This window comes from Hippichthys cyanospilos, chromosome 14, assembly GCF_059441005.1.
Source record: "Hippichthys cyanospilos isolate Australia breed blue-spotted pipefish chromosome 14, RoL_Hcya_1.0, whole genome shotgun sequence".
NCBI lineage: Eukaryota > Metazoa > Chordata > Actinopteri > Syngnathiformes > Syngnathidae > Hippichthys > Hippichthys cyanospilos.
The window spans coordinates 16624784-16639181 of record NC_142382.1 but is presented as its reverse complement, the minus strand read 5'-3'; the positions used below and the strand labels follow the sequence as shown (position 1 = coordinate 16639181).

General features: G+C 37.6%; 1 protein-coding gene across 1 annotated transcript in view; it reads right to left on the bottom strand.

The window, feature by feature from the left end:
- The window catches only part of alk (ALK receptor tyrosine kinase), a 229022-nt gene that overhangs the window by 45647 nt on the left and 168977 nt on the right, over window positions 1-14398 (bottom strand). Inside the window, exons 11-13 of the mRNA XM_088433659.1 lie at window positions 14088-14207; window positions 6762-6927; window positions 4438-4585 (exon numbers count right to left, since the gene is read on the bottom strand). Coding sequence (XP_088289785.1) covers window positions 4438-4585; window positions 6762-6927; window positions 14088-14207 — 434 coding nt within the window. The remainder of the gene's footprint in view (window positions 1-4437; window positions 4586-6761; window positions 6928-14087; window positions 14208-14398) is intronic.

Genomic DNA, 14398 nt, shown 5'->3' with positions numbered 1-14398 from the left:
ACACCTTATCAATTGTTTTTCTCTGCAGTGTATTACAGATTAGTTTGCTTGAGACAATTAGCTTGCAAGGTAAGGCTATGAGGCCCTATACCATCTGATCTAGTAGCCTTTCAAGGTCAAAAAGTGCTTGGTAAAGCACATGATTAAACATCAAACCATGAAAAGCTTTTTCTTAGTATTAGATCGGGCACTTCAAAACGCACAATTATGTGGTCAGCAGTTAGTAGTTATAATAAAGTACCGTATTTTCTGCGCTATAAGGCGCATCTAAAAGCCGTAATTTTTTTAAAAAGCTGATGGTGTGCCTTATATTCAGGTGCACCTTATATATTGTTCAATATTGAGATTGGGATCCGGAGATGGGGAATGAACTGATAAAGTAAGCTTTACCTGTGTCTTTTCTGCGTTTAAAGTTGAACAAGGTTGGTCATATTGACATTGAGTTATTATGCTATTGAGAGTTTAGAGTTATTATTTGAGTTTTTATTGTTATTACTTTGAGTAATACTTTGACTATATTGTGATTAAAAAGGTTTAAAATATGTCATTAATTGAGGGTGCGCCTTATAATCCGGTGTGGCTTATATATGGAAAACGTTTTAAAATGTTTCATTAATTGCGGGTGCGCTTTATAATCCGGTGCGCCTTATCATGCAGAAAATACGGAACTTGTAATATAAGTTCATAGTAATCCATCCTGGATACAAGCGGCTGAAATGAGTTCCCTCTGCAGGGGCTCTGGGCCCTTAGAGATAGGGTACCTAGAGAAGCTTGGAGGGGCTCAGTGTCAAGCTGCTGCTACTCTGTGTTGGTAAGGATACTACCCAGACGCCTCCCTGGTGAGGCGTTCTGGGCTTCCCACTGGGAGGAAGCCTCGGGAATATATATATATATATATATATATATATATATATATATATATATATATATATATATATATATATATATATATATATATATATATATATATATATACACAGTGGCCCCCCAGTTTACGAACTCCCTGTTTTACGTATTTTTCATCTTGCGACGAGGACCGCGGCGTTTTTTTGTCCCCCTCTTACGCACAAACCTTTCGTCTTACGAACCATCCAACATGCCGGTCAGTGTGTCCGCACTATTTTTTTCGCTTTGCTGCAACAACAAAACTTTTCTCGCATGTCACAGAAACGCTGATATGCTATTGGTCTTATAAGGTCACAGTCACGGTCTCAGCCACGGTCTCAGTCACGGAGATGCCGATATGCTATTGGTCGATTAAGGTGACAGTCACAGTCTCAGTCACGGAGATGCGGATATGCTATTGGCCAGCGTCACGTCAATCACAGAAATGCCGATATGCTATTGGCCGAACGCCTTCATCTAGCTTGATGGCACAGCTGGGCGGTGTGTTGTGAAGACTTTACAAACTTTATCTGTTAGACATGGCTTCTAAAATTGCAAGTGGCGGTAAAGGAAGAAATAAGAGGATGATGACAATAGAAACCAAGCAGGAGATAGTAAAAAAATACGAAGGAGGCGCACGCATAGTTAACCTTGCTAGTGAGTATGGCCGTAACCGCTCGGCAATATGTACAATTCTTAATAACAAGGAAGCTATGATAGCAAGCAAGTCTTCTAAGGGAAGAATTTCCTTGTCAGGGGACGGACCTCGGTCGACAACAAAATGGAGAGGCTTCTTCTAATATGGATTAAAGAGAATTAAATCACCGGTGATATGTTCTCGTTTAAGAAAAGTTCTCGTTTAAGAAAAAAATAAAATAAATTCTGCGGGTTCGTCTCTGCTCCCCTCCGCCTCCACCCACCACCAGCTCAAGTCACGTCGCCCCAAAGGTAAATGTCATTTTTCCTTTGTATATTTATGTTATTAAATTTAACTGTACAGTAAATCATGTTACTAATTTTTAATATGTGTATAAAGTCGTCATGTTTTTACCTAAGGTTTTACCTAAGGTTTTAACCTTTATTCACACATTCTGATCAGATTTTGTGAGGCTGGCTCAGTAAAAACTACTTCACACTTGTGGGCTGTCAGTAGTTGTATGAATTACAGAGAAATCATAATACACTCGGGGGAACACATGGCATTGGCGTAGATGTGTGAAAGACTTGATGAAATGTAAATTACATTTCCATTCATTTTCGCTTGTCCTGATTAGGGTAAGGTGGAGGGGTGTGTGAGCTGGAGCCTACCCCAGCAACCACTGGACTAGAGGCACACTAGAATGGTAATCAGCCAATCCCAGGACAATACATGGTAATATTGATTGGATAATTTGAGTGGCTTCAACATCTTGTGCAGGTCCGTTGCAGAGAAGGGTTAAAGGCTGAATTTCTCAACTGTTACACATAATGTACCGTGGATACAGAAAACACATCACAAATTGCTATTGCTTCTACTTCCCCTTCGACTTAGTATACTTTACTGTGTACAGTTTTATATTAAAATGAAGTGCGTGAACATTGAGTACTGACTGCGAATATAGTAACATCTGACAAACACACACACGCACACCCACAGACACAAAGACTCTGGTTAACTAATTAAGCTCGGATGCATAATGCTATTATCACGGGTTACACAATTTTATTGCACAATCTGCATGCATTAATAAACAGTATGACAGTTTCTCCATAAAGTAGCATATTGTAAGTGGAGGAGGACAATCTCTGCAGGCCTTGTTGTGTATAAATATTTATTCAATACTTTATCTCAAGCTAATATCAGGCACCAAACAGCATATAATTAGCATATAATTGAGAAAAAAATCCATGTTAAAGCAATCTCTCTCTCAAGCACAGCAGGAAATAATCAGAGAGGGATTGCTTTGAGATTGAAATTATTATTATTATTAGATATACAGGAACAAATAAAAAAAGGGTTCTATTTGTGCAGTGCTTGTGATGACATTTAAAACCATTTTTAGAAGATGATCTTCAGTTCAAATATGTGCAGAAGATGAGCATGTCTCTCTCAATTCAAGTCATAGAACATCCATTTCAAACAAAAACATTAAACATTGAAGATTCCTCACTGTTGAAAAGAAACCTGCTAAAACTACAGATATGGGCTCAAACAACACGATTACCAATCCGGAATTGTTTAAAAACCCATCACTATGCCTTTATTTAGGTAAACTATACATGTACATGCTGAGATACCGATTGTTATTCACAGTACATCATTATAACATTGACCATGACGGCTTCAATTTCATGCCAATATTCTAGCTGTGTGCTGACAAGACCATCTACATTGAAAGGTTAGGGATTGTGGGACAATTATTTAATGTAACTATATTCTTATTCCAACAAACACTTCATAGTCTCACGTCAAACTAGACTTTCTAGCCAACTACAGAGCTATAAAATCCGCAAAATTGACTTTTCTTAACACCATCTGTCTATGGGTCTGTTATTTAGTTGACAAAAAACTAATGTGAGGAGTCAATTGCAGTGACTTTATATGACATAAATTATGTCAAATATAATTGAATTGACTTCTTAATTTCTAAGATGACTAATGTCCCACAAACCATCTTACTTTGTTAATTGTGGAGTCAGACTTGGCTCCCATTTCGGAACGTTTATGTTAGAAATGATGGATGGTTTCATTGGTGACTAGAGGGATTGGGAGGTTTTTAATCTGAGCGTTGTGTAAGCATACAGCTATGCTGCCAGCAAAGAGCCCCAGAGCCTAACGGATGACAACCACCTCTGACAAAACAACAAAAGTAAGCCAGGAGAGACAGCAGGGAATCATTGAGAGCTTGGTTGCTGCTTTAAATAGCCGTTTAGTGGCCACAAAAAGAGTATTCTCTTTATCTACAAATACAATGTAGACTGCTATCCAGAAGTGTGATAGTGTGATATATATGTATGTGTATACTGTGTATATATATATATATATATATATATATATATATATATATATATATATATATATATATATATATATATGCTTTACAATGGCTTCATATTTGATTCACAATTCGTTTCAGATAAATGAGCATAACAGAAGAAATGTGCGGTATGTATTTTAAATTAAATTACATTCGACAAGAATGCTATAAATGCAACTATATGGAGAAGAAAGGCGAACATGAGAAAGACTCAGAAAGGCAAGATCTCGCTGCAATATATTTTCTGTACTCACCCGCATTTAGAACACCACTAGTCCAAATAAAACTGTGACCTGGGTTCTGAACGTTAAAATAAAATCTCAGTTTTGGGCAAGGTAGTATTAAGTGTGTCCCTTGGTTCTTCTGTTGGTACACAATAATGCTTATCTGAATGTGAATGTCTGAACATGTTGTATCTTTGTGAAAGTTGACTCTGGCAAAGGTTCTGAGTATTGTCAGCAGATTGTAAAAAAAAAAAAAAAAAAAAATGCACCTTATAATGTGGACATGGCACAATGACTTGAATTAAACTTACGTTGGGACATGCATCCTCTCCTTTTTGACCAACCAGCATGTAAAGCAGCTCTCCTTTCCTTAGCAGAAAGTCACCAGCGATGCATATGCCATGCGATCTACTTATGGCCATAACACTTCGGCCACCTGCTGCACCATAGGCTGTGATCCTAACAAACACATTCAACAGAAAGACAAACAAAAATAATCATAATTCCTTCATATCATTGTGGATGAATTGTATACTAAAAAAAAACCACAGCGCTCCATAAACATTTACACAATAACAACAGCAAACAAATAAAAAGCTAAATGAAATTGGGATTTTCTCTTAAGAGTCCTTTAATCGTAATAATTGAGCTTCAAGGCACATACACACACAATGCAGACACATAAAAGCAAATACATAGACTTTCATAGCACAAGACGTCCATTTTAACCGCTCCACTTTTACCAGCCAGAAAAAAAAATTGATTAGTTTTTGGGAATGCTTCAATATTGCTCTTCCCTGGTGGTCATGCTCGGTGGAGAGAGAACGCTGCCTGGTGCTCGGTAGCTACCTCAGCTGTTTGCCTAATGACTTTTGGGAGATGCAGAGCGCACATTCATCTCTGTGGCCGTCTGTCAACTTCATTTACTGGCTCTGCCAGATAACCAGGTTGCATTAAGGCCACAATTATTCAGGTTTGAAGGCAGAAGGTGTTTTTCTCTGGGACATGTGTCATAACTTTTGTTAGGTACAGTATTTAAAGACTCAAAATTCGGCAGGGCTGATTAGGAGGTGAGGTGACAACTTTTCGTCGTACTCAAGATAAATGCCTCATGTTTTCATAAAATGCCAACAATTGAACTATTGATGGTTGCCCTCCGTGATTGATATAACACATTTATTTCTAGGGTTAAAAAAAAACCCCACACAGTTTGAGGACATTGTGAACAGCAGATTGTTGATGTATTTCTGAAGCCTTTTTGAAAATTCTCTTTTCTACTCAGTTTTTTTGAGGAACCTTGATTCCCTGCTGATGCACACAGGAAAGAAAAAAGTGGGAGGAGGGAGAAGTGTGCATTGTTATAGACGTGAGCTTTTAAAAATGGTGGCTATGCTCACAGTACTGTAGACGGTTTTAGTCTGAGCTGTACATGTATGCATGTTCTGCATAATGGCAGTACTGTATTTCAAAGTTTTTCTTAGTCGCTTTGATGTGTTTCTCAGATTTATAGAACCATCAAAATACAATGAATCCCTTTGCCCCATCCAGTCTTTTTCCTATAACATTAGTGTATAAAAGGTAAATATCTATGTCACTGACCCATCTCCATGCCTTCAGAATGACAGGACTTTGCATCAGTCGGATTACTTGTCATGTTGTCAATATAATAGCGTACACTTTGGCTGAAATTTTAATGACAATTATTCTAAATTGTAAGGTTGACAAAGCGATATGATTGCAATTCAAAAAAGAAGACTGAAAGGGGTGACTAAAAAAAACACATACAGTAGTGTTGCACTGGTATTGGAAATGGCTGCATTGCGGCAAAAAATATTTGTCTCGGCATAAAATAATGCAGCGATTTATTCAGTGCCTAGTGTAGGACTTTAAACGCAGTGTTGTGCAGGGCTGTAGTGTCATTTGGACATGACGTTTTTTCTTTGTTGTCTCAGACTCCTTGGCATTTGACTTGGCCCTTCAGTACATATGTATTGGACTTGCAAAGTATTTTTATTGACTTGACTGAGTCCAAGTGTTTTTATGAAATGACAAAAATGTCATTACACAATTACATGTGCTGTTGTTGATGCACCTTATGCAATGAGTCTCTCCTAATAGCTGGAAGATGTAGGAATTGATTTTGTAGCATGGTATCGGCATCAGCCAATACTTCTCAGTCAGGTATCTGAATTGGTATTGGGGGCCATAAAATTGTATCTGTCCAACATAAATGAATAGACATCTCAGTACCATATCATCCGGTTTTTGTGTCATTGTGTATAAATAACAGTAAAATTGCTCTGTGTTAAAAGGGTGGTGGGCATGTTAAGGGCCTATCCCAGCTGTTTTTGGACGGTCAGTGAGATACACCCTTAACTGGTTGCTAGTCATGTTGCCAATATAGCGGTGTACTCTGGATGAATGTTCAGATGTAAACTGCTGTTTAAGTTTTGAAAACAAATTCAGTATTCTGAATTGAAAGTTGCACCTCCATGTGTGTAAAATATTGATTGCACGAAACGAGGCAGATTCACATTTCACCCTTAATGTTTGCACTGTAAGTAGTATGCATGTATCCTCCTTAAGTTCAAATTAATACAGGTATTTTGTATGAAAAAAAAAGATTGGTTCTTACCTGTATTTGCCAGTTTCAGGTACCCGCCACATTTGAATGCCCTTGAAGGGCCCCCGGGTGCCTACTGTCACATTGATTTTGCTGCTCCTATAGGAATTGAAGCACTGAGAAGGAGTTGGACCTTCTGGGCCGGCAGCACCACAGGTGTTAAAAGTCCATTTTTTGGCTGAACACACCAGGGAAAGAAAATAACATTAAGACTACATAAACATACTGCATTTCAGAAATATAAATGCATCTTTTTATTCTTAACCAAGTTCTACAATGTGATGATGTGAGTTGTATGAAGTCAGTCATAGGAGTTTGTTAGTCTCACACATGTAATACTCTAACTGAAATTTGATTGTAAATAATCTTATATGGATCACAGAAAGACTTCATGTTACAGATCTGCAGTCCTATTTACCAGAACAAACAAGCACCAGCTTCAAGTCATAGTCGTTTCGACAGTTTCCCACAATAGCTGCCCAGGTGACGTCTGACTTGTTTCACAGTGTGACTGCCATACACTTAAATACAATAAAACACCTCATCTTTGTATTATTTTGTACTGCAGAATGTGGCCGAGGCGTAAGGTGACCCATTGCACGTAGCTGACAAAAGACCTACAAGTTTGTTTTTTTTTTAAACTGAAGTCATAGAACTAATCCATGAATACTGAATTGACTTATTTATTGTGAATGTATTTATTGCCAATGTTGTTAAATTCTATTGTTGTATATTATATTTGTTAAGTGTACAATTTATTTTGACAAGAAATTGGATTTAACTATGGTGACCAGTAGGGATGGGATAAAAGACAAGTCCCAGGAGTTTAGATGTCACACGAGATTGAGTACACGAGACGATATGAGATTTTCCCAATATTTATAAATGTAAATGTAAAATACAGTAATCCCTAGTTTTTCGCGGTTAATACACACACACACACACACACACACGTATGACTAATAAAACTTCATGTGCACGCCTACAGGTCTCAAAATCTTAACTTTCCTTCCAAAACAGGATGTCTGTTTACCCACCTTTACGTATATGTAAAAGGGAGTATCACATTCCTGGTACGGCCCTTTCCTCAGCAGTTAGTGACGTAATGTCCATTTTGCGACAATAACAAAACTATTCTTAAGAAAATATGACTGACAGCTAATGACATAGTTTATTGTTGTCTGCACCATACCAAAATCCACTTAGTCAATCTATGGAGGTCAAAGCTGGCACAGTAGGGATGGGTCTGCATACAAATCAAGCATTGGATGCAAATTAAATACAAAAGTTGGGTGTTGATCCCACACACACTAAAACCAAAGTAGTATCAACAACAAATACTGTGTCTGTCTTCTATGATGACTTGGGATATAATAGAATATATGGCATTATGTACTCAGGATCAGAAAACGAAAACGAAAATGTATATTTATATTTTATATATATATATATATATATATATATATATATATATATATATATATATATATATATATATATATATATATATATATATATATATATATATATATATACACGCATTACCTCCAAATCACATAATACTATCTATGGAGATATTGGATTTTAATAAGGTTAACAAAGAAACACATGAGCTGTCAAAAAATATTCAGATTTTTTGTTACAATGGAGGAGTTAGCGGGCTTGCTCTCTGGCTATTGACAGGCAGACCGATTGTTCCATCAATCCAACCAGCCATCCATCCATCCTGGTACAAAAGTGGTCAGCACATTTCAATGTCTGCTTTTGGAATCTTTGCAGCATGGTACGAAAGCGGTTAGCAACTCTCGCTCATGTCTGCTTTTGGATTAAATAGATCAATAAAAACTGTGTCGGAGTGCATTTTTAAAATAACCCTACCGACCCTGTGGATATGTACGCAATGAGGTATTTCAGCAGCTCAACTAATAAGTAGCAAGATAATGGCAAAAACTGGCTCCGAATGAAGCGGAATCGCAGCAACTTCTGCTCGAAGAGCAAGTTGAAAGTGCCAATTGGATTGTTTCAAACAAAAGTCGCTCTATTTGATTTGGAGCCAGTTTTCATCTCATCCGCAGTGCTTTGATTTGTTGTCTGATGTCGCATGAACGGAACTTGAACACCTTGATATGAAAATGTGAAGAACACACTTGTACATCTTACTTCTCTTTGCAGATGATCACTTTTGAAAATGGTATGTTTTGTATCAAATCTCTGTCACGCGCTGGCCCATGTGCACACCCACATGCTGAGAGAGAGCTCATATTGAGGTTAGTGATGCATTCCCTTCACTGCAGAGAGAAGCATCACAATCTGGAATGACTATTTCAGTGAAAAGCAAAGATGAGTCAGTTTTGAATTGAAGAGGAGGTGAGAAGTGAATGCATCTTTTGCCAGGATAGTAGAGCACGGATGCAGATAACGAAACGCCTAAGAGGAAAGTATGTGCAGGTGAAGTTGGGGTGAATAAAAAATAGCAAAAGAAGTGGGATCAGAGGCAACTGACATAAAAACGTGGTGGTATGGTGAAGGGGCGCCCACCTGAACTCACAAAGTGTCAATAAATATAACCCTTTTAGCGATGGGAACGAAAATGAAACATAAAAGACAGTGCTGAGATATGCTGGCAGGGAAAGATGAAGGGGCGATGAGACAAGAGGCGTTTTGTTGGGGTTAATCACGAAGCGTGTCAAGGGAAGAGAGGAGGTTTCTTGGATTGACAGGCGGGCAGAGTGAAAATCCCCATCAGGCCCTGCACATGACAAAGCGTCAGGCCCACAAGGGGAGACGGCCTACACCCAGTGAATGTTAAGCGCTCTCGGCTGCTCTCGAAACGGCAAACTGCAAGTTCAACATCTTTGCCCTCTACAGTTACTATCTTTGATAACGACAAGGGCAAGAGGAGTGACGATTCCAGTAAGTAGGTTTTATTTTTAGTGAAATGTTCTTCTTAAAATGTCACACATCCTCCTCAGACTAAAGTCAAGACTAAAGTCTGCGGGGCCAATCCAGCTCATCCTCCTAATAAATCATAACAGCGGGTAAGCAGGGCAAACATGAATGTATGATTTCACTCTCTGGCCCACCATTGAATGGAACTTGTCAGCAGCTTGTGCTCAAGACCGAGAAGCCACTGCGGAAGAAGCATCCCGAATTAGCATATTTTTATTTGGCTCTTGTTCTGTCCATCTATGCCTGTTCAGCAGATTGAATACTACATGCTGGATTGGCTGCATGCAGAGACGATTCATTGGCTGCAACATCAATCCGTGGTTTCATCTATTTAGTGGAACATATTTTTTACTGATCTCATTAAAACCAAAAGTAGGAATCTAAGCAAGCTATTTGAAATCTTTGCGTTTAGATTTTTCGACTGATCTGATTTATATACTGCAGTCCCAACATATATTTTATCGAACACAGAGTTAGGTGGTTTGACATATAAAGCTTTTGCAATACAGTGGAACCTCCAAAGTCAAAACGCATTCAACCAGCCTTTAGTGTTGAATAATATGAAGATGTGTAACAAAAACTTGATGGCTAAAAGCTATTATGTGATTTCCTGAAAGAGTGTGTCAAAACCTTTAAGATTACACATTATGGAGATTTAAATTTTGCTAATTCATTGGAATGTTTGTCTCCACTGAAGAGCTGCTTAGTGCACTATGAACATTTAAATCGGTATATGAAAGACATTAAATAGACAAGTTAATCCTACCAAGCATATGACTGTAAATGGTCAGTAGTCAAAAAAAAGACTAGTATTGATGCATAGCATTATAATACCAGCTATACACAGGAAAATGATAGGCAATGGGGCAAACCTTCCTGCTCCAGTTGGAACATTTTTTAATTATCCAGCATTTAAATTTTGAAAGCTTTTATAGAGAATCATGTCATATCACTTACCATAAAACTCTGAACTCAACATTTTTTTTTTTTTTTACTTTGGGTCATTTTACGGCACCGTGAGAATTGATACTGGCCTCTCCCAAAGCAGTTTTTCACATGTGCTGTCTCATGTTTTAAATGTGATGTTCTGCATGACTGCCAAATGCATTAAATGGCCACTCCCTCTGGATCATTTTAATTAACAAAACACGGCTTTTTTATGGGTGCCGTCTCTCCAAAATAGCACAGCAATATATTTATTTTCAGGGCACAATCTTTTGTGAGTAACCATACAAGTCCACTATTTGCGATGTTAGTGAATCAGGCCCATATTATTCTGGCCCCAAATTACATCATAAACAGTGGATCATTGTATAGCCAGAGTTTCATAAAATGCCTTGGATTTTTTTTCCCCCAATGTCTTATTGGGATGTTATATTTAATTATATTCGTAGTTAAGTAAACCAGTACAAACAGGGCGTCAACTAAAACTAGGGGTGTTATAATTAAGTGCAATCAATGCATTGCAGTCATAGCATGTTTTTATTTATTATTTTATTTTAATCTGTTAATCAATCCTTTCATGAACTGGAAACTGATTGGCTGTCATTGTGTTTGGAATAATAATAATATGCTCCTGTTGGGTGGGAGGCAAGCTCAGTTTCGATGAAGGGCAAATTTAACTTTAAAAAAAATGCCCCGGTATTGCCTGTGATTAAGTGAGTGATAGGCATTTTTTGTAAAAAGCTTGTTTACCACAGAAGCAGTTGAAGTTGAGCCTACCACACAAATACAAAGCACCCAGCTTCGACTGCAGCCACAGCTAACGATAGCAGCAACAATGCTAATGTAGCTAGCATAGCAAGGCTTTTTGCTAAACGCGAGAACACATCTGTTTGAGGCAATCAACAATGGTGAGGATGGACAATGTTTTGATTTCAATGTTAATATTGAATTATTTGGTGGGTGACAAAAGAAAACAGTACCATTGCTCCTGACGATCAAAATTAAAGGATGCAGCCAGCACTTGGGGCTAATGTACAATCTGTACAAATGTTAAAGTTTGTGGAGTAAATAATTATCATATTTTTCGGACTATAAGCCGTGACTTTTTCCTCATGTTTTTTTTTTTTTTTTTTTTTTTGTGAGCCACCAACAATCAAATGTTTGTATCTGTTCGAGGTGTCAATTTATGGAAACACTATCAAATAGAACTGAAAAGATGTGAATCAATGACTGTGCTCAAAAAGGGTTAAGCAATATATTATTAAAAAAATTATGTAAATATTTAAATTTAATAAGAGAATGTATAAAATTTGGGCTAAATTTGTGATTTTATATACAGTACACAGTATATGTGATTTTATTTCTGTATTTATGATTGTATATGAATTATGTAGCATGTGTTATTATGTTCACTATAATAAACTATCAAACAAAGGGACAAAAAAAAAGATGCTAATAAAGTATTGATTTTGAATTGCTATTTACCTAACAGATATCCATTCATCCATTTTCTATAAATATGTAGGGACTAAACATGCAGGCATATTCAGTCTGTTAAAGAGAGGAAGTTGCTGTTGGCAGACAATAACAAAAAAAAAAAAAATAACTTATAAATATAAACTTCATATACTATCTTTTTGCATAAAGATCTGATGTTATTACCTGCAGCTTATCAGTTTATAGTCCAGTGCGGCCTATCCGTGACAAAAATCATGTTTTTACTCATATTTTGCTGCTGCAGCTTATATACTAGTGCGCCTTATAGTCCGGTAAATACGGTTACTGAAGCCATTATTTTATTATTGTATATCAATTTTTTGATCTGCTTAAATAAAACAATCTACCCAAAAAACAAACAAACAAACAAAAAACACAAAACATGACTGCGTGTCTGCTCCTGATCATGTGATAATGCATTTAAAACTTGAACACATGAAATAATTGGTAAAACAAATCATGAAACAAATCTAAATTGAATTGACTCAAATGCTTTAAAAAGCAGTTAAATGGAATTTTGTCATAAGTGGTATGTCATGACTTTTTCTTGTCAGTTCCAAATCAGCCTTAGGTTCTTTCAGAAGCTCCAAAAGCATAGTGTGTAAAGGATGGGGTAGCATGGATCAGTGGTGGAGTAGGAGGCTTTCAACTCAAAAGTTGTGGGTTCGATCCCTGGCAATTGCGACCATGCCGAAGCGTCCTTGAGTAACACTGAAGCCTCAGGGGCTCCTGATGCGGTGTCGCCATTAGGTAAATAAGGAGTCAGTGTAAAGTGCTTTGTGTACCAAAAGTAGAAAAACGCCATATAAGTGAAAGACCATTTGCACGAGCAGATGATTTCCTCTTGCCGCCTAAGATGAGACTGCTGCACATGTTGCTTTGCACCTGGCTTTCCGATGAAGTTTAAAGATGAGAAATCAGGTTGTATAAATGACTTTGTGATAGCTAAATGTATGTATTTGCATAGGTTATCTGAATTTGCAAAATAAACTGTGCAACAACTCGCCTCTGCAGATAACATCTAGGTTACTAAGTCAGTAACTGTACATCAGTTTCAACATTTGTTTGTGTGATCAATTGTTTTTTCTTTTGTTTCAATCTCACAAAGCTGAAGTCAATCACGCGCTTAATCAGCAGCGTCTGTGCAAGATGTCAGACAAATTTGAAATTGAATCCTCAGTACACAACAAAATCAATTGTCTGGGTTTTAATTCCAAAAAAAAACTGAAGAACAGAAAATAAGATTCGATTATTTTGTCTACATTAACATGCTTATTTCTTGGAAGTGAAAAACATTTCTAAACCCATTCGACCGAACTTACGCAGACTCACATTCATTCCACATTTATTTATGTGCAGAATTACTCTTAAATGAAACATGTTTACAACCCAAGGCTGTAAAAAAAAGATGTCTTATCCCATTTACCAGAAAAAGAATAACAGCTCATTTTTTGTGTGATTCTAGTGTTTGAAAGCTTGCTTGCTAAGTAAATGCGTCTAAGGGGTTTGATAAAACTAACCCAGATGTATGACTTTTGATATAGAAGTCTGCTTGTTGTTGCCATACTGAAGGAAGGAAGTAAGAGAGCGTAAGTGGGGAAAATGTCAAGTCTGTGTAACCGTCTCCATTGACATTCTCCGGAGACAAATTGAAGGATTTTACACTTGGTAACTGCCCGTCCTGCTCCATTTATTGCCAAAGGAGATCTCTTCAGGACTCCTGCTGTTGCGGGCCGGATGCAAACCAGTGGGGGGCGCGCTTACTTTATTACAGTCTGTGCGTCATGTCAAATGCAATGCATTGAGAGCAATTGTGAATCAGTGCATGCATGTGTGGGTGTAGGAGGTTGAAGCTGAGACAAAGAAAGACAGACAGAGAAGCGCTCTGGCCTAAATAGCTTCCATCAAGCTGTAAAACAGCCATCTCTCATACAAATTCACACTTACAGTAATCTCTTGTAGGGGAGTTCATCAGAGGAATACCGACGGATGGGGTCGTGGGGGTGACTGGCAGTCCGATGGGCAACCTTGGCGTGCTGCTGGCCACCGGTGGAAACTCTCCATTTGCTGAAATGAAATGTAACACATTATCAGGAAAATATTGCCTTTGCGACTCCATTGGCAGCAGTGAAATATAGTTGTTATCAAATTGAATTTCCAAGTAAGCAGAGTACCAGCTAAACCCTGACTGCCACTGGAATATGTGTAACCTGCAGCAAGGGTTTTCATTTGGCTATAAAGAAGAACGGAAATGCATA